At 51.9% G+C, this 21,903-nt stretch overlaps 1 protein-coding gene across 1 annotated transcript in view; it reads right to left on the bottom strand.

Moving 5' to 3' along the window:
- LOC140741646 (adenylate cyclase type 5-like) overlaps nt 1-21,903 on the bottom strand; it is a 136,501-nt gene that overhangs the window by 4,514 nt on the left and 110,084 nt on the right. Inside the window, exons 9-19 of the mRNA XM_073071930.1 lie at nt 21,730-21,858; nt 21,431-21,459; nt 17,556-17,700; nt 16,947-17,044; nt 13,599-13,686; nt 12,872-12,988; nt 11,561-11,719; nt 10,083-10,258; nt 8,686-8,709; nt 7,489-7,621; nt 2,359-2,622 (exon numbers count right to left, since the gene is read on the bottom strand). Coding sequence (XP_072928031.1) covers nt 2,359-2,622; nt 7,489-7,621; nt 8,686-8,709; nt 10,083-10,258; nt 11,561-11,719; nt 12,872-12,988; nt 13,599-13,686; nt 16,947-17,044; nt 17,556-17,700; nt 21,431-21,459; nt 21,730-21,858 — 1,362 coding nt within the window. The remainder of the gene's footprint in view (nt 1-2,358; nt 2,623-7,488; nt 7,622-8,685; nt 8,710-10,082; nt 10,259-11,560; nt 11,720-12,871; nt 12,989-13,598; nt 13,687-16,946; nt 17,045-17,555; nt 17,701-21,430; nt 21,460-21,729; nt 21,859-21,903) is intronic.

Here is a 21,903-nt window from a genome sequence, read left to right as displayed (position 1 = left end):
AGACAGATACACAAAGAGTCACATGTACAAGGACACAAACACAAAGATGTACAGATACACATGGAAACAAGTATACACACACACAACTACATGTAAACAAGGATCTACGTGGATATGCACTCAAATATAGACACAGACACCATCTAAATCTGGGGTTCCCAACATGGGGTCCACAGACCCCTCAGTTATTAGCATAAAAAACGGTGGGGACCCCTGATCTAAATGATAAACACAAGAGATTCTGTGGATGATGGACATAGATCATAAGGAATAGGAGCAGGAGTAGGCTATCTGGCCCGTTGAGCCTGCTCTGCCATTCAATAAGATCATGGCTGATCTGACCATGGGCTCATCTCCACCTCCCTGCCTTTGTCCCATAACCCTTAATTCCCCTACTATGCAAAAATCTATCCAACCTTGTCTTAAATATATTTACTGAAGTAGCCTCCATTATTTCATTGGGCAGAGAATTTCACAGATTCACCACTCTCTGAGAAAAGCAGTTCCTCCTCACCTCGGTCCTAAATCTACTCCCCCGAGTCTTGAGACTATGTCCCCTAGTTCTAGTCTCACCTACCAGCAGAAACAACTTTCCTACCTCTATCTTATCTATCCCCTTCATAATTTTATATGTTTCTATAAGATTTCCTCTCATCTTTCTGAATTCCAGTGAGTACAGTCCCAGGCGACTCAATCTCTCCTCACAGGCTAGCCCCTCATCTCTGGAATCAACCTGGTGAACCTCCTCTGCACTGCCTCCAAAGCCAGTATATCCTTCCTCAAGTATGGAGACCAGATCTACACACAGTACTCCAGAGGTGGACTCATCAGTACCCTGTACTGTTGTAGCATGACCTCCCTGCTCTTAAATTTAATCCCTCTAGCAATGAAGGCCAACATTCTGTTTGTCTTCTTGACAGCGTGAAAATCAACCTTTTGCAATTCATGCACAAACACTCCCAAGTCCCTCTGCACAGCAGCATGCTGCAATTTTTTACTATTTAAATAATAATCTGCACTTCCATTTTTCCTTCCAAAGTGGATGACCTCGCATTTACCAACATTGTACTCCATCTGCCAGACCCTTGCCCACTCACTTAACCTATCTATATCTCTCTGTATCTTCTGCACAATTTGCATTTCCACTCAATCTAATGTCTTCAGCAAACTTAGATACACTACACTCGATCCCCTCTTCCTGATGGTTAATGTATATTGTGAGCAGTTGTAGGCCCAGCACCGCCCCCTGTGACACACCACTCACCACTGATTGCCAACCAGAGTAACACTCATGTATCACAACTCTCTGCTTTCTATTAGTTAACCAATCATGTATCCATGATGATACATCACTCCCAACTCTATGCATCCTTATCTTATGGATAAGTCTTTTATGTGGCACCTTATTGAACACCTTCTGGAAATCCAAGTAAATAACGTCCATCTGTTCCCCTCTATCCACTGCACTCATTATATCCTCAAAGAACTCCAGTAAGTTTGTCAAACAGGACCTGTCTTTGCTGGATTCATGCTGTGTCTGTCTGATGGATCCATTTCTTTCCAGATGCCTCGCTATTCCTTCTTTAATGATAGCCTGCATCATTTTCCCAACTACAAATGTTAAATCACTGGCCTATTGTTACCTGCCTTTTGCCTACATCCTTTTTTTGAACAGTGGCATGACATTCACCTTCTTCCAATCTGCCGGGACCTGCCCAGAGTCCAGAGAATTTTGGTAAATCATCATCAAAGCCTCTACTATAACTTCTGCCATTTCTTACAGTACCCTGGGATGCATTCCATCAGGAACAGGGAACTTATCTATCTTCAGGCCCTGGAAATCAAGAGCAACACACACAAAATGCTAGAGGAACTCAGCAGGTCAGGTAGCATCTGTGGAAAAGAGTCAACAGTCGACGTTTTGGGCCAAAACCCTTCAGGACTGTTGCAGGAACTAGGCAGGTCAGGTAGCATCTATAAAAAGGAATAAAGAGTCATCGTTTCAATCTTTAGATGCTGCCTGATCTGCTGAGTTCCTTCAGCATTTTGTGTGTGTTACTCACCATCTAAATGAAGACCCACACCTCCACAACACCCTGAAGCATAACGGATTGATTGTGAGAATGTGTCAAGTACACATGCAGCCGATTGACTGAGCCTCCTACAAGCGGAGGGCTCTCTCTCCTTTTATTGTGTGGGTTTTCGAGTGCACGTTTTTGTCTCAGAGGGCCCGGTTCGTCACTCCCGCACTGCAAGTTGCGCGTGTGTACAAAGACTCAGTAAAAACATTTAATCCAACTCCGTTGTCACCCTTGCTCCATGCTTCCCGAACACCCTCCAACCCCCCACCTCCATCACCTCGTCAAAGTCAGCGATGATCTCGTTCAGGAGCCGCAGACACTCCACGCCCTCGTTGTTGGCCTCCAGCTCCACGTAGAACTCGGAGAAGTTGCTGATGGAGGCGAACATGACGGCCACACACTCGCAGGACTGGTAGTAGAGCTCGTCGTTCCGGCGCTCGCGTGCCAGGAAGTGGGCGGCCACATCCCTGGGCAGGATGTTGTGCAGCAAGCGCTGATTGTACGACTGGAGCTCCTCCATCTCCTCCTTCTCCTTGGTGGCCTGCAGTGGGGACACAGTGTCGGCAGAAGAGAAAGGGCATGCGTGCGTGGGGAGGGAGGGGCTTGGCAGACTGGGGAACGGAGGAACAGCCTTGGGAGGGACAGGTAGGTGGCAGGTAAACCGGGTGGTGGAGGTGGAACACGGGACACCTCCCTTCACTGGGCATGAGAGCAGAGGGGCGACGGGAGGTGACGGGCAGCGTTGGGGAACAGAAGGATCTTGGAAGGTCGCAGGTAGACAGGGTGGTGGAGGAGAGACCTGTCTTCACTGGGTGTGGAGCAGGGAGGTGGGAACAAGAGGGACCCTTGGGAAGTGGTAAGTGCGAAGGAGTCACAAAGAGACTCGCCTCCATTGGCCCAGAACGGTGGGGGGGGGGGGGGGGGTCACTTGACAGCCGTAGCAAACCCTGGCCTGTGACTCTGCTGCAGGGAAGTTTTTCACTGCACCTGTGCTGGCGACAGTAAACTCCACTCTGACTTTGATTTGGAGTACCGTGTGCAGATCTGGTCACTGCTGGAGGGGATGCTGAGGACTTCCCCCAGGAAGTTCCCTGGGACAGAGTGTTTCAGCTACCTGAAGAGATTGGGTCTGTTCTCCCTGGAGTGGAGGAGTTCAAGAGGGGAACACGATTGAGCTGTACAACATCAGGAGGGGTTATAGAAAGGGGAGACTACAGGGAACTTCTCCCTGTATCAGAGATAGACAGGGGTGTATAAAGGAAGCTCTGGAGAGAGGATGCAGAGGAGATTTACCAGGAGGTTTCCTGGAATGGAGACTCTCAATTTAAAGAAAGATTAACTTTACTTGTCGTGTGTACATCAAAACATACTGTGAAGTACATCATTTGCGTCGACAACCGACACAATCTGAGGATGTGCTGGGGACAGCCCATGAGTGCCCACAACTCACTAACCCCAACCCATATGCCCTTGGAACATGGGAGGAAACTGGAACCCCCAGAGAAAATGAGAGGAAACACATGTGGTTACGGTAATTGTTGGCGCTGCAATAGCGTTACGCTAACCTCTACGCTACTGTGCCGCTGTGGAAAGTCTGGTTCTATTCTCCCTGGAGCGGAGCGGGCTGAGGTGGGACCTGATAGAAGCTTGGGGTTGGACGCCTGTCAGTGAGGGAGAAAAGAGGCTTGTATTTTTATTGCCATTATTGAGCTGCTGTTGTTGCTTGTGTTGTGCTGCTGAGCATTGTGGGTATGATGCTCGGTTGGCGACAGATGTGAGGCGACACTCAGCACACACCCAGGTTATGTTGGTTGCAAGTGCAGATGGAACATTTCAATGTAAGTTTTTGATGCAGATCTGTGCAGAGTTAGAGGGATGTAGAAGGGGTAGATAAGTCTTTTCCCCACAGTGAGTGGGAGGGTCTGTTGAGGGGTTTAGAGGGAGCAACGCATTGTCTGCTGGAAGAACTCAGTGGGTTGGGGAGATTCCGTGAGGCCCAAAGGAGCTGAGGAAGGATTTCCTGATGCAGTGTCTCTACTGACAGTCCCTCTCTACCTCACAGATACTGCTCAACTCACTGAGCTCTGGATTCCAGTGTCTGCACTCTCTAGAGGTTTAGAGTGCATACGAGGGGGGAGTCTTATATCCCAATTGTGGGGAGGGGGGCTGGAATCTAAAACAGTCTGAGGGTGGGGGTGGAAGCAGAGACTCCCACGACATTGGAGAGGTATCTGGAGTAGCACTGGTATCACCAAGACAGGGAAATTTACGGAGCAAGTGCTGGGGAAATGGGGGTTAGCATGGGCACAATAGACCAAAGGGCCTGTCTCTGTGCTGCGTGTGGACCAGGGTGGAAGAGCAGAAATCTCCCTGTTTCCCCCCCACCCCCACCCCACACCAACAAGAGTGGAATTGAGCAGGTAGGAGTCATTCCTACCTGTGGCCATCAAACTTTACAACTCCTCCCTCGGAGTGTCAGACACCCTGAGCCAATAGGCTGGTCCTGGACTTATTTCCACTTGGCATGATTAACTTATTTTTATTTAATTATTTATGGTTTTATATTGCTATATTTCTTCACTATTCTTGGTTGGTGCGGCTGTAACAAAACCCAATTTCCCTCGGGATCAATAAAGTCTGTCTGTCTGTCTGTCACACCGATCCTGAGAGAATGGGAGTAAGGAAGACTCTCTAATTTTTCTACTCAAGTCGATAACCTCAATCTCTGCTACTGTCCTTGTCCCCCTCCAACCCTCACCACTCCCTGTATCCCTCCTCACAGCCCACATCTCCTTCTGCCTTTGTAACGCTCTCAACCCATCTCCTTTCTCTTCTTGACTCAATTCATCCACTCTCTCGACAAACCTTCCCATCCTTGTCCCTCCTTCTGACCGGAACATACCTACTCTGTGAAGTTGGTCTGTAAACACTATCCACATGTGGACTTGCCCAAAGACACCTCTTTCCAATTCACTCTCTCTAGTTCTTGCCTAATGCTCTCATAATTTGCCCTGCTCCAGTTTAATACTCTCTCGCAAGGTCCACACTTATCTGAAGCAGTGAGCATTTCACTGTTACAGGGGTTCCATTCCGGCCATTGTCTGCAGGGAGTTTGTACGTTCTCCCCGTGATTGCGTGTGTTTCCTCTGGGTGCTCTGGTTTCCTCTCACCGTCCAAAGATGTAGGGGTTAGCGGTTAGTAAATTGTGGCCATGCTATGTTGGCGCTGGAAGCACGGTGGGATTTGCAGGCTGCCCCCAGTACAATCCTCGGACTGTACTGGGCGTTGACACAAATAGTCAGGAGAAAGTACAGCACAGAAACAGGCCATTTGACCCATCTCATCCATGTCAAACTATTTAAGCTGCCTACTCCCATTGGCCTGTACCAGGACCATAGCCCTCCATACCCCACCATACCCCATGTACCGATCCAAACTTCTCTTAAACGTCGAAATTGAGCTTGTGCTAGCAGCTCGTTCCACACTCTCACCACCCTCTGAGTGAAGACGTTTCCCCTCATGTTCCCCTTAAACTTTTCACCTTTCAAAGTCATTCAGTGTCTGCAGTGCTACGCTGCAGATGTGCTACGACTCAGTGGCGGCCAGCATTCCATTCCATGCTGTAGTCGCTGGGCCAACAGGGTGAGAGCAGCGGATACCAAGAAGATGGATAAGCTCGTCAGGAAGGCTGGTTCTGTTCTGGGGTGGAACTGGATTCCCCAGTGGTTGTGTCTGGGAGGAGGATGCTGCAGAAGTACGGAGCATTATGGACAATCCCTCTCACCCCCTCCATGACCTTCTGGACAAACAGAGGAGCAGCTTTCGTAACAGACTGATTCCACTGAGGAGCACCACTGAACAGCACAGAGATCCTTTCAAAACTCTACAACTCCTCCTCCTCAAGTACACGGTTTCATTGCACATCTGTATTTTGCACTTTTACTTTTTAATGCACATTTTTGTATTTTTTCACACCTCAATGCTTACATCTTGTAGTTTAAAGTATATATTTCTGACTGAGCAATCTTGCAACATTAATTACCTTCAGGATAAATAAAGTTTTATCTTATCGTATCTTAACTCATGACCTCTGGTTGTAATCCCACCCAACTTGAGTGGAAAAAGCCAGTTTGCATTTACCCTATCTATACCCCTCATAATCCTGTACACCTCTATCAAATCTCCCATCAATCTTCTACATTCCAGGGAATAAAGTCCAAACCTATTCAATGTTACCTTATAATTCAGGTCCTGGCAATTTTCTCTGCACTCTTTTAACCTTATTTATATTTTTCCTGTAGGTAGGTGACCAAACCCTGCACACAATACTCCAAATTAGGCCTCACCAACGTCTTATACAACTTCAACATCACATCCCATCTCCTGTACTCAGTACTTTGATTTATGAAGGCCAATATGCCAAAAGCTCCCTTTACTAAAACGATGTGTTTCAATGTACATGTGACAAATAAAGCTAATTGTTTTAAAAGATCTTTAATCGTTTAAAAAAACTTTGAGCTGTAGTCATGCTCCCTAACTATTCTCCCACTGAAAGGTCAGTTACCTGGAAGGTTTATTACTCAACACCAAGTCCAGAATGGACCCTGCCAATATTTTTACCCATTTTCCCCAATTGAACCTTGTCCTTCTACCCCTTGCCTATCTAAATGCCCATCAAACACAACCAGTGTCTCTGATTCCACTCCCTCCTCTGGTAATAACTTCCAGGTATCACCCACTCTCCGTGTGGGGAAACTTAACCCTCAGGTCCCCTTTGAACCTCCTCCCTCTCACCTCAAACCTACCTCTCTTGTTTCTGATACCACTACTGTGGGGAAAAAAGGATTCTGACTCCCCACCCTATCTACTCCTCGCAACCTCATAAACAGCACACATCTCTCCCTGTAACTAGAACCCTCCAATCCAGGACAACACCCTGGAGAATCTCCTCTGCTCCCTTCTCCAGGACATCACATCACCCTCACAGCTCCCCTTCCTCCCCCCCAACCCAGACCTTCACCCCCCACCTCCCTCAATCTCCCCCTGCCAACCCATTTCCCCCTTCTCCTTTGTTACCCCTGCCTATTTACCTGGTTTTCAGTCCCAGTCCCCATTTGTTCCCCCACACCTCACCCCCCTCCACTCCCATTCCTCTCCTAACCCGCCTCCTTCCTCTACCTCCCAGAGGGTCAAGCTGGGCTGTAGACCACACCTGTCCTCCCCCTTCCCGTCATTCTCCTCTCCTCTCCCTCCCCTTTCCCTCAATCCACCCCTCGCCCCTGCCCCTTCATTCACTCCCCCTCCACTCCCTCACTCCTTCCTCTCCTCTCCCCTTCCCCCCTCCTTTCTCCTCATTAACTCATTCTTTCCTCACTCAGTCCCCCCTCCCCGGGAGCACGTTCCTTACCTGCAGCTTCCAGAGGAAGTCCAGCCGGCCCGTGGACTCCACCTGCTGTGCGTGCAGGAACAGGACCAACATGAAGACCAACAGCACCACTGGGGTCATGTACTTCAGGGGCACCTTAGGCACCAGCTCCTCACTGCAAAACGCGACATACAGAGGGGTGGGGAGAATGGGAGAGGATTAACGTACACTCCATGACAACCCCGCCGCCCACATCCCCCATCTTGGGAGTCACCACCAAGCAGGGAAACGCAAGAGCGTGTCAGAGGGTGAGGATCCTGCGGTGAGTGACTCCCCAAGCTCTCTCCACCACTTGCCCGGGTGGAGTTAGTCCAGGCACTCCACATCTGCCACGTTTCCTCTCCACCGTCTGCAGGACAGGAGTGTGATGGACAAAGCAATCCACTCAATTGGCACCCCATCCCACTTCCTCCACTAAACACCCTCCCACACCACGGGCACACTCAGTACACCACAGTCAAAGCCTGGACTATGTGGACAGCATCTCCTAAACCCTCCACCTCTTTTGCCCAGGAGGACTCGGTGGGGGTGGGGAGCACTCTCTGCCTCTTCCGTACCATCCCAACCGGGAAACATATCAACCATTTCTTCCAGTCTGAATCCTGGGAACTAAAGAAATTCGGCATGTCCCCGTCAACTTTTACCAATGTTTATCAATGCACGTGGAAAGCATCACTGCTTGGCACAGCTCCTCACATCATGGAAACCAGCCCTGTCTGCATGGGACTCTGTTCACACTTCTCGCTGTCTCAGTAAAGCAGCCAGAATAATCAAAGACCCCACCCACCCCAGATATTCTCTCTCCCTCCCCTCCCGTCAGGCAGAAGATACGAAAGCCTGGAAGCACATTTCACCAGGTTCAAGGACAGTTTCTATCCCAATGTTATAAAATTATTAAATGGTCCCCCAGTAAAACCTCACAGTTTCTGTACTTTCTCTGTAACTGTGACATTTATTCTGCATTCTGTTACTGTTTTACTTTGTTCTACCTCAATGGACTGTGTAATGATCTGATCTGTATGAACAGTGTGCAAGACAAGCTTTTCACTCTATCTCAGTACACGTGACAGTAATAAACCGATTCCAATATCTCCCCACCACACCACGTGGATTGCAAGGGCTCGCCGAGCTGTCTCAGGTAAGGGGGGGGGGGGTGAAATGGGGAAACAGGAGACTCACCAGGCCATAGTGTCGTTGCTCGTCCTGGGGAGAGAGCAGAGAGGGAAGACATGGTCATTCAGAGCAAAAAGTGGGTGGCTGTACAGCCCAGCTCAACTGACAATTCTGAGAGGTCCACAAACCCCAGGGTGGGGGTCCCTGCCCCATCCTGCTGACTCCCAGTCCAAGACTTTGCAGCTCAGTTGGGGAGATGGTAGGGAGGTTACACGATGGGTGGGAACACGGGCAGAGCAATGGCAGATGGAGTACAATCCTGGTCAGTGTGGGGTCATACAGTTTGGAGAGCTAGGGCATGCACAGTGTCATAGGTAGACAGAGTAGATGTGTGGGCTAGGTTTTTCCTTAACGTGGAGAGCAGTGGGTGCCTAGAAGGTGTTGTCAGGGGTGGTGATGGAGGCAGGTATGATGGACACGTTCACGATCAACACACACAAAAAGCAGAGGAACTAAGAAGGTCGGGCAGCGTCTGTGGAGGAAAATGGACAATCATTGTATCTAGCTGAGACCCTTCAATCAAGACTCTACAAAGTAGGCACACGAGTGTGCAGGAAAAGGAAGGATATGGACACAGTGTAGGCAGAAGGGATTAGTTTGGTTAAGCGTTTAATCATTGACTTCAGAAAGGGGGCCAGTGCACATTCTCCTGTCTGTATCAACGGTTTTGAGGTCAAGAGGTTTGAGAGCCTCAAGTTCCTATGCGTAAACATCACCAATAGCCTGAGGAACAGATGGACCTCAGTGTACAAGCGCAAAGATCCCCAAAGGAGGAAACACAAGTAGATAAGCAGGTGAAGAAGGAATACGGGATAGCCAAGGTCACAGAATATAGAAGCTAAGACTTATGGTGCAACTTTACAAACCATTCAGCAGTTTTGGGCTCTGTATCGAGGGAAGGATATGTTGTTTCAGGATAGACTCCAGAGGAAGTTCACAAGAACAACTCTAGGAATGAAAGGCTTGACGTATGAGGAACGTTTGATGTCTCTGGGGCTGTACTTGATGGAGTTCAGCAGGACGAAGGAGGGAATCTCATTGAAACCACCTAGATGCTGAAAGGCCTGGAGAGAGCGGATATGGAAGGGACATCTCCATCAGTGGGAGAGTCAACGAACTGAGGGCGCAGCCTCAGAGTGAGTAGACATCCCTTTAGAATTGGGATGAGGAGGAAGATCTTCAGATCTGAGGGTGCTGAATCCATGGGAATCATTGCCATGGGGTTGGTGAAGGTCAAGTCATTGGGCATATTGAAGGCAACGATGGATGGGCTCCTGATCGGTGAGGGGAGGAGTTAAGGGTTTTGGGAAGACAGCGGGAGAACGGAGTTGGGGGAATGATCGGGGATTGGGGAGCATGAGAGGGTGGAGGGAGCAGAGTTCCTGGCATCTAGTGGGACTCACAGGGTGTTGGCCATGACCAGCAGGTCGAAGTTGTTGAAGAGTTTGACTTTGGGCCCCTCGACAATGGCTATGTAGATGCCCTCGATGACCGCCATGATGACCAGCTTCCCAGTGCTGCTGATCTGGAGAAAGGCAGCACATCCCAGCAGGGAGAGGATAACGCTGTAGGTGAAGTACTGTCGGGGGGGGAAGGTGGGAGGGGGAGGAGAGAGTGAGAGGTGAGAGGGAGGGAGTTGGGTTGAAGAGGAACAGAAGAATGGTTGTGAAGGGGGATAGATGGAAGGAACAGAATACATTAGAGCTGGGAACTAGTCCCTCCTTCCGCAGCGAGGCGCTCCCTCCTCACCGCCCCTCCCACAGCGTGCCACTCCCTCCCACAGCACGGCGCTCCCTCCTCACTGCCCCTCCCACAGCACAGCGCTCCCTCCTCACCGACCCTCCCACAGCACGGCGCACCCTCCTCACCGCCCCTCCCACAGCACGGCGCTCCCTCCTCACCGCCCCTCCCACAACATGGCTCTCCCTCCTCACCGACCCCCCCACAGCATGGCGCTCCCTCCTCACCGTCCCTCCCACAGCACGGTGCTCCCTCCTCACCGTCCCTCCCACAGCACGGTGCCCCCTCCTCTCCGCCCCTCCCACAGCACGGCGCTCCCTCCTCACCGTCTCTCCCACAGCGCGGTGCCCCCTCCTCACCACCCCTCCCACAGCGGGGCGCTCCCTCCTCACCGCCCCTCCCACAACACGGCGCTCCCTCCTCACCGTCCCTCCCACAGCACGGTGCCCCCTCCTCACCGTCCCTCCCACAGCACGGTGCCCCCTCCTCTCCGCCCCTCCCACAGCGGGGCGCTCCCTCCTCACCGTCCCTCCCACAGCACGGCACTCCCTCCTCACCGCCCCTCCCACAGCACGGCACTCCCTCCTCACTGCCCCTCCCACAGCACAGCGCCCCCTCGTCACCGCCCCTCCCACAGCGTGCCACTCCCTCCCACAGTGTGGCACTCCCTCCTCACTGTCCCTCCCACAGCGAGGCGCTCCCTCCTCTCCATCCCTCCCACAGCACGGTGCCCCCTCCTCACCGCCCCTCCCACAGCACGGCGCTCCCTCCTCACTGCCCCTCCCACAACATGGCTCTCCCTCCTCACCGACCCCCCCACAGCACGGCGCTCCCTCCTCACCGCCCCTCCCACAGCACGGCGCACCCTCCTCACCACCCCTCCCACAGCACGGTGCCCCCTCCTCACCGTCCCTCCCACAGCACGGCGCTCCCTCCTCACCGTCCCTCCCACAGCACGGCACTCCCTCCTCACCGTCCCTCCCACAACACGGTGCCCCCTCCTCACCGACCCTCCCACAGCACGGCGCCCCCTCCTCACCGTCCCTCCCACAGCACGGCACTCCCTCCTCACTGTCCCTCCCTCAGTGAGATGCTCCCTCCTCACCGTTTTCTCACAGTGAGACACTCCCTCCTCACCCACCTCGGGAAAGCTGCAGTTGGGGGAGCCTCCCCCACACAGATCCTTCTCATCCCCCAGGGTGATGTTAAGGGAGCGGAGGGAACAGGCATTGACCATCTGCGGGGACACGTTGTGAATCCGAGCCACACACTCACGGAGATCCTCTGAGCTACAGGAGAACTGGGAAGGAGCAAGACAAGGAGTGAATGTCTGATGGAAGGGGGCAGAGAGCTGGAGAGAGCGGGGGCAGAGGGACAGGGAGAGGGGTGAGGGCTAGGGGGAGGGGGTGAGGGCTATGGGGGAGGGGGTGAGGACCAAGGGTAGGGGGTGAGGGAGGGCTGAGGGCTAGGGGTTAAGGAAGGGGTGAGTGCTATGGGGAGGGGGTGAGGGCTAAGGGGAGGGGTTAAGGAAGGGGTGAGGGTTAGGGGGAGGTATGAGTGCTATGGGGAGGGGGTGAGGGCTAAGGGGAGGGGTTAAGGAAGGGGTGAGGGTTAGGGGGAGGTATGAGTGCTATGGGGAGGGGGTGAGGGCTAAGGGGAGGGGTTAAGGAAGGGGTGAGGGTTAGGGGGAGGTATGAGTGCTATGGGGAGGGGGTGAGGGCTAAGGGGAGGGGTTAAGGAGGGGGTGAGGGCTAGGGGGAGGGGGTGAGGGCTATGGGGGAGGGGGTGAGGACTAAGGGTAGGGGGTGAGGGAGGGGTGAGGGTTAGGGGGAGGTATGAGTGCTATGGAGAGGGGGTGAGGGCTAAGGGGAGGGGTTAAGGAAGGGGTGAGGGCTATGGGGAGGGGGTGAGGGCTAAGGGGAGGGGTTAAGGAAGGGGTGAGGGTTAGGGGGAGGTGTGAGTGCTATGGGGAGGGGGGTGAGGGCTAAGGGGAGGGGTTAAGGAGGGGGTGAGGGCTATGGGGAGGGGGTGAGGGCTAAGGGGAGGGGTTAAGGAAGGGGTGAGGGTTAGGGGGAGGTATGAGTGCTATGGGGAGGGGGTGAGGGCTAAGGGGAGGGGTTAAGGAAGGGGTGAGGGCTAGGGGGAGGTGTGAGTGCTATGGGGAGGGGGTGAGGGCTAAGGGGAGGGGTTAAGGAGGGGGTGAGGGCTATGGGGAGGGGTGAGGGCTAAGGGGAGGGGTTAAGGAAGGGGTGAGTGCTATGGGGAGGGGGTGAGGGCTACGGGGAGGGGGTGAGGGCTAAGGGGAGGGGTTAAGGAAGGGGTGAGGGCTATGGGGAGGGGGTGAGGGCTATGGGGGAGGGGGTGAGGACTAAGGGTAGGGGGTGAGGGAGGGCTGAGCGCTAGGGGTTAAGGAAGGGGTGAGGGCTCGGGGGAGGGGTGAGGGACTACCCACCATGTTGACGAAGGCAGCCAGGGAGAGCAGGGCGACGCTGAGGACGCCGACCGCGGTGGTGTAGGCCCGGGACCGCACGATCTTCATGGAAAGGTGCTGTAGTGGCAGCGCACAGAGCTGTGGTGCGGGCGGGGAGGTCAATGAGGGCTGAGGAAGAGGGTCCATTGACCACACCCTCTAGCAGCCCCCCCACACGAGTATTCCCCACCTCAACAACAGGGTCACCCCTTCCCTAACTACATTACCTCCTCACCACCCCACACTCCCGCCACCACTATCCGCACAACCCCTCCCTCACCTCTCCCGTCCATTCCCCTTCTATTCTGCCCCACCCTCCTTGCTCTCCCTCACCACCATCCCTCCTGCCTCAGCTCTCCCCTCTTTACATCACTCCACCACTTCCCTCCCTTCTACAGAGGCAGCACTCTGTCATATTAAATGCCCCCACAACCCAGGCACAGTCAGTAACACACATGCGTATAGTGACAGAAACACACACACACACACACAAACCCTCCCCTCCATCCCAGGCAACATCCTCATGCCTGTCATAGGCCACCCCCCCCCCCCCGATTTATATTGTAATGCACACACAGATACACAGGGACACACGCAGAGACACACTGACAGTGAGCACATTAAACGCTGAAAGCGTTGCCCCCGTACATGGACAATTACCACATCAGACAGTGAAGGGTCTGTACCTGTGAAGCCCCCCTGTACTCACACTGTAACAAGAGTAGGTGGTGCAGATGTACAGGATGCCGACCAGCAGCAGGGAGCAGCAGAGGAAGGAGCCCAGCATCAGGGGGGAACTGTGGGGTAGAGGAGGAAGGGTGAGGGAGAGCCCAGTGATGGGAGGGGCGGTTCTCCCACAGTCAGAAGAAACAATAGGCCACTTCCCTTGATCCCTCCAGCTGAGATCATCCACCTCCCATCACACAACCCCCCCACCCCCGCCGTCTTTTAGTGGAGGGGCTCCCCAAGGTCTCACCAACAGGCAGTCCCCAAACCCCTCCCCTCCTCCTCCCCAGACCAGCCTGGGGGCCTCTGTGGAGATCTGGGACTGGGGTGGGAACTTCAGCTTCACAGCCCAAAGCCCCTTGCCAATGCTGGGCGTGAGGGCAGCGGAAGGGAGAGAAGGGTATCGGGTGTGGGGTGGGATGGGGGAACACCCATCTCACAGCCTGACAATCCCAGCACTATGGTCACGCCGAGACAACGCACTTTGTTCATCTGCTGCTCTGTACTCTGTTTCATAGAACATTAGAGTACAGAACAGACCCTTTGGCCCACAAAGCTGTGCTAACCTTTTAACCTACTGCAAAATCAATCTAACCTTTCCTTCCCACATAGCCCCCATTTTTCAATCATCCATGTGCTTAGAGTTTCTTAAATGTCCCTAATGTTATGTACCTCTATCACCATCTGTGTAAAACCCTACCTCTGACATCCCCCCTATACTTTCCTCCAATCACCTTAAAATCATGTCCCCTCATATTAGCCATTTCCGCCCTGGGACAAAATCTCTGACTGTCCACTTGATCTATGCTCCTTATCATCTTGTGCACCTCTCTCAAGTCACTTTTCATCCTCCTTCGCTCCTAGGGGAAAAGCCATAGCTCGTTCAACCTATATCCTCATAAGACATGCTCCTTAATTCAGTTAGAATCCTGGTAAATCCCCTCTGCACCCTCTCTGAAGCTTCCAAACCCTTCCTCTAATGAGGCAACCAGAACTGAACACAATATTCCCAGTGTGGTCTAACCAGAGTTTTATAAATTTTCTGTTTTCATTTCCTATTAAATTGATGTATTATTGTCACACATACCGAGATACAGTGAAAAACTGATCTGCACGTCATCCAGACAGATCACTTCACCACATCAGTATGTCAAGGTCCTTGTTCTCGCTATCTTAGCAATGGTGAAAGATTTCCCACAATCTACTTTGTCAATGGCCCTAACAGTCATGCAAGCAGGCAATAAGGAGCAAAGGCCACAACCAGGCAGATTGTGAGGTCAAGAGTCCATTTTATCATACCAGGGGATCGGTTAATAGTCTGACAGCAGTAGGATAGCTGTCCTTGAAGCCTGATGGTGTGTGCTTTCAGGATTTTCTATCTTCTGCCCAATGGGAGGGGTGGGGGAGAAGAGAGAAATAAAGAGAGGTTGGTTAGTAGTCTTGCGGAGTGAAATTTGTTGGTCTGTGGCAGCAGCACAGTGCAAGGCATAAAAATTACAATGTTATAATAAATACATCAATCATCCAAAAGATGTGTTCATGAACCATGCAGAAAACTGATGGAGAGGAAGAAGCTGTTCCTGAATCACTCAAGTTCCTGTACCAGTAATGAGATGAGAATGTGAGAGATTGCACAAGCTGGCCCTGGAGTGAAGGAGGCTGGAAGCAGTGGTGTGGTTGCCCCAGGAGATGCTATTGGTGAACTTGGAAGCTCACAATGCCACCTCAATGTACCTGTGCACGTAAGGCACTACAGTAACTTGCAGCACAGATTAGTGCTCTCCATCTCTAGCCTGGAATCAATGTTCTTCTGCAAGATGCCTCGGGGCTTTCTCAGTCCTGTTAGTCAATTGTCAGGAACATCTTGCACTCTCTGCTTTACTGTTTCAGGACTTCCAACATGTAGACGTGTTTGGCATGTGTGAGTTGGCCCACAGGGCCTGGTTCTGTGCTATATAACTCTGAAGATGGAGGTTGGGGAGGGGGGTGAGGAAGAGAAGGAGGGATCGAACAAACTTCTACAGATGTACAGTTGGAAATGTCCTGACTGGTTGCATCACGGTCTGGTACGGCAATTTGAATGCACAGGAATGTTAGAAGATGTAGATCAGGCGTTACCAACCTGAGGTCCATGGACCCCTTGCTTAATAGTATTTGTTCATAGCATAAGAAAGGTCGGGAACCCTTGCTGCAGAGTCGTGGACTCACCCCATTACACCACCGGCATATCCCTCCCCACCATGGGTAGTGTCTACAGGAGGTGCTGCCTCAGGAAGGCAACATCCATCATCAGAGATCCCCACCATCCGGGCCATCCCATCTTCTCACAGCTCCCATTGGGCAGGAGGTACAGAAGCCTGAAGTCCCACACCACCAGGTTCAGGAACAGCTACTTCCCTTCAAACATTCGGTTCCTGAACCAACCGGCACAACCCTGATCACCACCTCAGTACAGAAACACTGTGACCACTCTGCGATATGATGGAATCTTTGTTTTTGTTCTAATTGTGGTCTTTCTTTTCAAAATTGGGTATATAATTTATGTTTTCATTTATGTTTCCTTGAAAATGTTGTGTCTCTGATACTGCTGTAGGTAAGTTTTTCATTGCACCTGTGCACACAACGACTCTGCCAAGGACAGTCCCAAGCCCGGCTGTGAAAGGAGGAAGGCTGTCCATGGGGGGTCACCATCCCGTAAAAACCCAGAGGTACAGAGACACCAACATCACTGGGAGCTGAAGGAGCTTCAAAGATGGGCTACACCTGGGAACAATTTGAAAGACTGGACAAGGACCGAGCACTCTGATGAGCTGCTGTCAGCAGCCTGTGCCCCAGCAGGCTTAAGTAAGGTGCATATGTACTTGTGAATCTGAAAATCAATCAGAATCAGGTTTATTATCACTGACATAGGTTGTGAAATCTGTTGTTTTGAGGCAGCTGTAAAAAAAATTACAATAAGAAATGAAATAAATAAACAGTGCAAAAGAGGAATTGAGAGCTAGTGTTCATGGACATTCAGAAATGTGATGGTGGAGAGGGAGAAGCTGTTCCTGAATCATTGAGTGTGTCTCTTCAGGCTCCTGCACCTCCTCCGTGATGGTAGTAATGAGAAGAGGGCATGTGCCAGATGGTGAGGGCCCTTAGTAATGGATGCCACCTTCTGGAAGTTGTCCTTGACCATGGAGGAGGGTTGTGCCGGTGGTGGAACTGGCTGAGTCAACTAGACTGTGACTTTGATTGGGGAAACCTTTGGACTCAGGGAGACAATGGTTTGGGTGAGGTGGGGTACTCTCTGTGCCTTGTCCCTCCCCACATCCAATGAAGTACTCACTGTGGGACGATCACTATCTGCACAGAGCAGATGAAGGCAAAGATCAGCAGGGCACAGGCTACGTAACCAGCAAAGCTGGCATCCACCTCTTTGGCGTACTGTAGGGCAGAGAGTGAGAGAGTGAGAGAGAACAGGAGGGAGATGGAGAGGGGAGTGGGAGAGTGGGGGAGGAATTGAGTGAGTGGGTGGGGGTGAGGGATTGGATTGGTGGGGTGAGGGGTTGGGCAAGGAGATGGGAGAGGGGGCGAGCGGGTGGGTGGGCAAGAATGGGTGCGAGGGGGTAGGTGGGTCTGCAAGGGTAGTGTGTGGGTGTGCCAGATGGGTAAACAGAGGGAGTAAGGGGTAGGGTGGGGGTGGGGGAAAGGAGTGTGGTCAGGGACAGGAGGAGGGGATGAGGGGTGAGGGGTAACTATGGGGTTAAAGACATGGGATAGAGCATCGCATGTGTGATTTTCATTTCCCCGACCGCACTTCTCCATTCAGGGCTTCGCCAGCCTCTTCTCCCTCTTTTTTCTGCCCTGCTCACCCTCTGCCACCACCTTCCATCTCCCCTCCCCTCCTTTAAGCCCTCTTCCCCATTCCCTCTCCCTTCTTCCCTCCGATGCCCACCTTGTTTTCCAGCTGGGGGTCGTGGAAGGTGAGCAGCACCCTGCGGAGGTGCTTGGAGCGCAGGCGGTCAATGGTCCGGGCTTCGATAGCATGGCCCAGGAACTCGTCCACTTCCTCCTCGGGGTTCATGTTCTCCTGGGCATCCCTGGGTGGGAGCAGACAGAGCGTCAGTCCCGCACACGAATCCTGCGTGGAGGACCCACACTCCTGTCACGTACAGGAACGGGCAGTGCGTGCGCGCAAGTAGCCCGGGTGTCGGTGGGTGTACGCGTGTGCGATCACCTTTGGAAGTCTGCGTCCCCGACGATGTTGGAGAAACGATCAGTAGCGGAAGGGGGGTGGGAATTAAAGATGTGATCTCTGTCTCCCAATTCCCCCTTCCCCAGTTGTCTGCAGTGCCACCCTTCCACCATTCCTGCACGCTCGCTCTATTTGTCTTCCACACTCTACCCGTTGCACTTTTTCTCACCCATTCTATCTCTCCCAGGGGAAGGAAGAGGAGTGACGGGGAGCAGGCGTGTGTCAGAGGGGTTGTGTTAATCGGACTGTTGGTTTGCATACACAAGATCTCTATTTTGGAAGGGTCGAGAGAGGCCACGACATTCTTTAACGGTATTCTGCGAAGAGGGCGGCGCGCCAGTCACATTGGCCACTCCAACTCCAAGCAATAGTGTAACCGTTTGTTCTTTGCGTCGTTTTTTACGATCGCTAGACATTACTGGATATTAAGAAGACCAGGTACTGCAAGTCTACCTCACTAGCGATTAGCAGCGGAGCTCCGCAGCATGGGCTTATTGCGCTCCGTGTTGTCACCTGCTACCCCGTCAGAAGCAGTGGGCCAGGAAGCAAAAGCGCGGGAAGTGCTTTGGCGAGACTGAAGACGAAATCCTGCAGGCCAGATCTCCCGGCAATTCTGCCTTCAAACATTCGATTGCTAGAAAATAAACTAGATTACCTGCGCCTGAGACTGAATCAGCGTGAGATGAAAGACCGCTGTGTGCTCATCCTGACAGAAATGTGGTTCCAGGACACCAGCCCTGAAGCAAGTGGATTTCATCTCTTTTTGGACCGACAGAATTCCCGTGATCTCTGGCGAGGCTCATGGTGAAGGTGCATGCGTTTACGTTGTTGAGAACTGGTGCGCGAATGCTTCGGTACTGAGGGCCCACTATGGTAGTGTTCTTAAAGGTGAAGTGTAGGCCCTTCTGTTTACTGAGGGAGTTCACTACTATTGTGATTGTGCCTGTACACACCCCCTTCCCCCATGCTAATGCTGGGGAGTTGCCATTCCTGACCTGCAAACCACACGCCCTGATGTTGCCAACTTTAACCATGCTAACTTAAAAACAGCCCTGCCTAACTCTATCAGCGTGCTGACTTGGCTACCAGGCTTGAGAACATATTAGACCTGGTTTATACCGACATTCCTGGTGCGTACAAAACAACTCTGACCACTTATCTATCACGCTATACGCTGCATACCAACAACTGATTCAAAACAGTTCAAAGGGAGATAAAACAACTGGCCAGAAGGGGCAACCTCAGCATTACAGGGCTGTTTTGAAAACACGGACTGGAGCGTGCTCAAGGGAGTCGGCTACCTACCACCGTTCACATTAACACTGATGAGTACGAGAGACCTGTGGCTGGATACGTAGAGAAGTGTACTGAGGAAATATTACTGTCATTAATCACATCTACGTGAGGGATCGGGGAGAAGGCAGCTCTCACAAAATACTGCTGGAACTCAGCAGGTCAGACAGATCATGGAAAAGAGTAAACAGCCGACCCTTCTTCAGTCCTGACGAAGGGTCAGCCCGAAATGTCCACTGTACTATTTTCCTAGATGCTGCCTGACCTGCTGAGTTTCTCCGGCATTTTGTGTGTGTGTTGCTTGGATTTCCAGCATCTGCAGATTTTCTCGTGTGTGATAAGACAGCTCTCAGGTCAGCAAGAGCTGCGCTTTCCCGTACTGTCAGAAAGGCAAAACGGGGTTATTCACAGACAGCCATTTCTGTGACACCAAAGACACGGGGCATATGTGGCAGGGTTTTCAGACCATAACGGACTACAAGTCCACCACATGCACCAACAACAGTGACACTTTTCCTCCTGATAAGCCGGGTGTCTTTTACCCTCAGTTTGATGCACGGAACGATGTGCCGGCAAGGAAGCCGCATTCGCCCCTCTTCCCGAAGAGCAGGCACTTGATGTAAGGAAGACCCGAGCCAGGGTCAGCCCACGTAAAGCTGCGGGGCCTGATAATGTACTCGCCCACCCCTCATTCTAACCGATCTTTACAGGAGCACCATCGAGTGTCCTGACCAGCTGCATCACCGTCCAGTACAGGAATTGCAGGGCCTCTGAAAGTGGGACCCCTGGTTCTGAACTGGGGAAACACCCTCCTCAAGTGAACTCCTCCCCTCCCATAAGATCATCTCCCATTCTGAACCCCAGTCTGCTTGATTCCTGCCCACAAGGAACCCTCTTCGTCCCAGGGATGTGTCTGGTCATTCAGGGGCAGCCTTTGGAACCTACTCCACCCATGAATAAAATGACGGGAGGCTGGTCTAGAAGATTTAGATGCATGGTGACCTAGCTGTTTGGATTCAGAATTGGCTTTCCCATGGAAGACAGAGGTGGAAGTTAATGGGACTTACTGTATTCTGACTGGAAGACGGTGACTTGTGCTGTTTCCCACACCTGCTGGGACCTCTGCTGTTTTATAAGATTAGCTTTATTTGTCACATGTGTATCAAAATATACAGTGAAATCAGTCATTTATGTCAACAACTAACACAGTCCTAGGATAACCTGCCATTGAAGGGGGAAAAGGTTACTGTATAAGGAGTGTTTGATGGTGGATCAAAGCAGTGAATCTGTGGAATTCTCTGCCACCAGCAGCTGTGAAGGCCAAGTCTTTATGTATATTTAAGGCAAATGTTGATAGATTCTTGATTGGTCAGGGAGAAGACAGGAGATTAGGGCTGAGAGGGAAATTGGATCAGCCATGATGGAATGGCAGAGCAGACTTGATGGGCCAAATAGCCTGATTCTGCTCCTGTATCTTATGTACATTGAAACATACAGTGAAATGCATTATCAGCATCAACAACCAAAACAGTCCGAGGATCTGCTGAGGGCAGCTTGCAAGTGTAACACTTTTCTGATGCCAACGTAGCTTATCCACAATTTACCAACCCCAACCCATATGTCTTTGGAACGTGAGAAGAAACCTGAGCACGGGGTCATGGGAGAACATACAAACTTCTTACAGACAGAAACGGGAAATGAAGCCGAGTTGTCGGCACTGTAATAACCGTTACACCATCTTGCTGTTTGTGACATATATCACTGTCTCGGGACAGATACGGGCAGAGAAATGGCAGGGACAGTTCAGTCCGGGCAAGTGTGAGGTGTTACACCTTGGGAGGTCAAAAGTGAAGAGGCAGGATGCTGTTCGTGGCAGGACACTTAACCGTGTTGATGTACAAAGGGAGCGTGGGGTCCCAGTCCATTGCTTCTAGAAAGAATCTGCGCATATTGATAGGGTGGTAAATAAGGCACATGGACATTTGCCCTTATTAGTCCAGGCATTGAGTTCAAGAGTCAGGAAGTTACGTTACAGCTCTATAAAACTGTTCAGGCTGCATCTGGAGTATTTCATTCAGTTCTGGTCGCCACATTACAGGAAGGGTGTGGAGGCTTTACACAGAAGAGGTTCACCAGGATGCTGCCTGGATTAGAGGGTGTGAGCTATAAGGAGAGGCTGGACAAACTTGGGTTGTTTTCTCTGGAGAGTGACCTGATCCCAGTGCTGTTCCGGTAGGTGTATGCCTGACCTGGAAAACATTCTAGGAAGACCGGGAACTCACTTTTCTTTTCCGATGTAATCCATGATTCCCTGGAAAAGAAAGGGGGGGGGGGGTTAAGAGAGAGAGAGAGAGAGTTAACAGGCTCCAGGGCACACAACACTGACCCCAACCTCCGGCTGTTTGACTGCAAGAGGCAGCACTGGGCTGCAGTTCCCAAGCTGAAGACGGATGAGGAGGTGGGGACGAAGGGCGAGGAGGTGGGGCTTATGGACAAGGGGGTGGGGACAAACAGGGGGGCACGAAGGGGGTAAAGGGGTCACAGGGAGAGGCAGCAGAGTGTGTGTGGGAGGCATCCTTACCTCTACGTGTACGTCCTTGGAGGGGTGGTGGGACATGTGGAGATCTACATGTCTGTTGGACTCCAATGAGGAGTCTTGGCTGGATGTGGAGGGAGTCTGCAGTTTGGCCAATGTGGCCTTCTTTTTCCTCTGTTGGGGGAGGCAAGGGTAGAAAATATTGTTAACGGTGAGAGC

The sequence above is a fragment of the Hemitrygon akajei genome, chromosome 18 (assembly GCF_048418815.1).
Source record: "Hemitrygon akajei chromosome 18, sHemAka1.3, whole genome shotgun sequence".
NCBI classification, from domain to species: Eukaryota; Metazoa; Chordata; class Chondrichthyes; order Myliobatiformes; family Dasyatidae; genus Hemitrygon; species Hemitrygon akajei.
The sequence above is the reverse complement of the archived record's forward strand: the minus strand, read 5'-3'. Positions and strand labels throughout refer to the sequence as shown.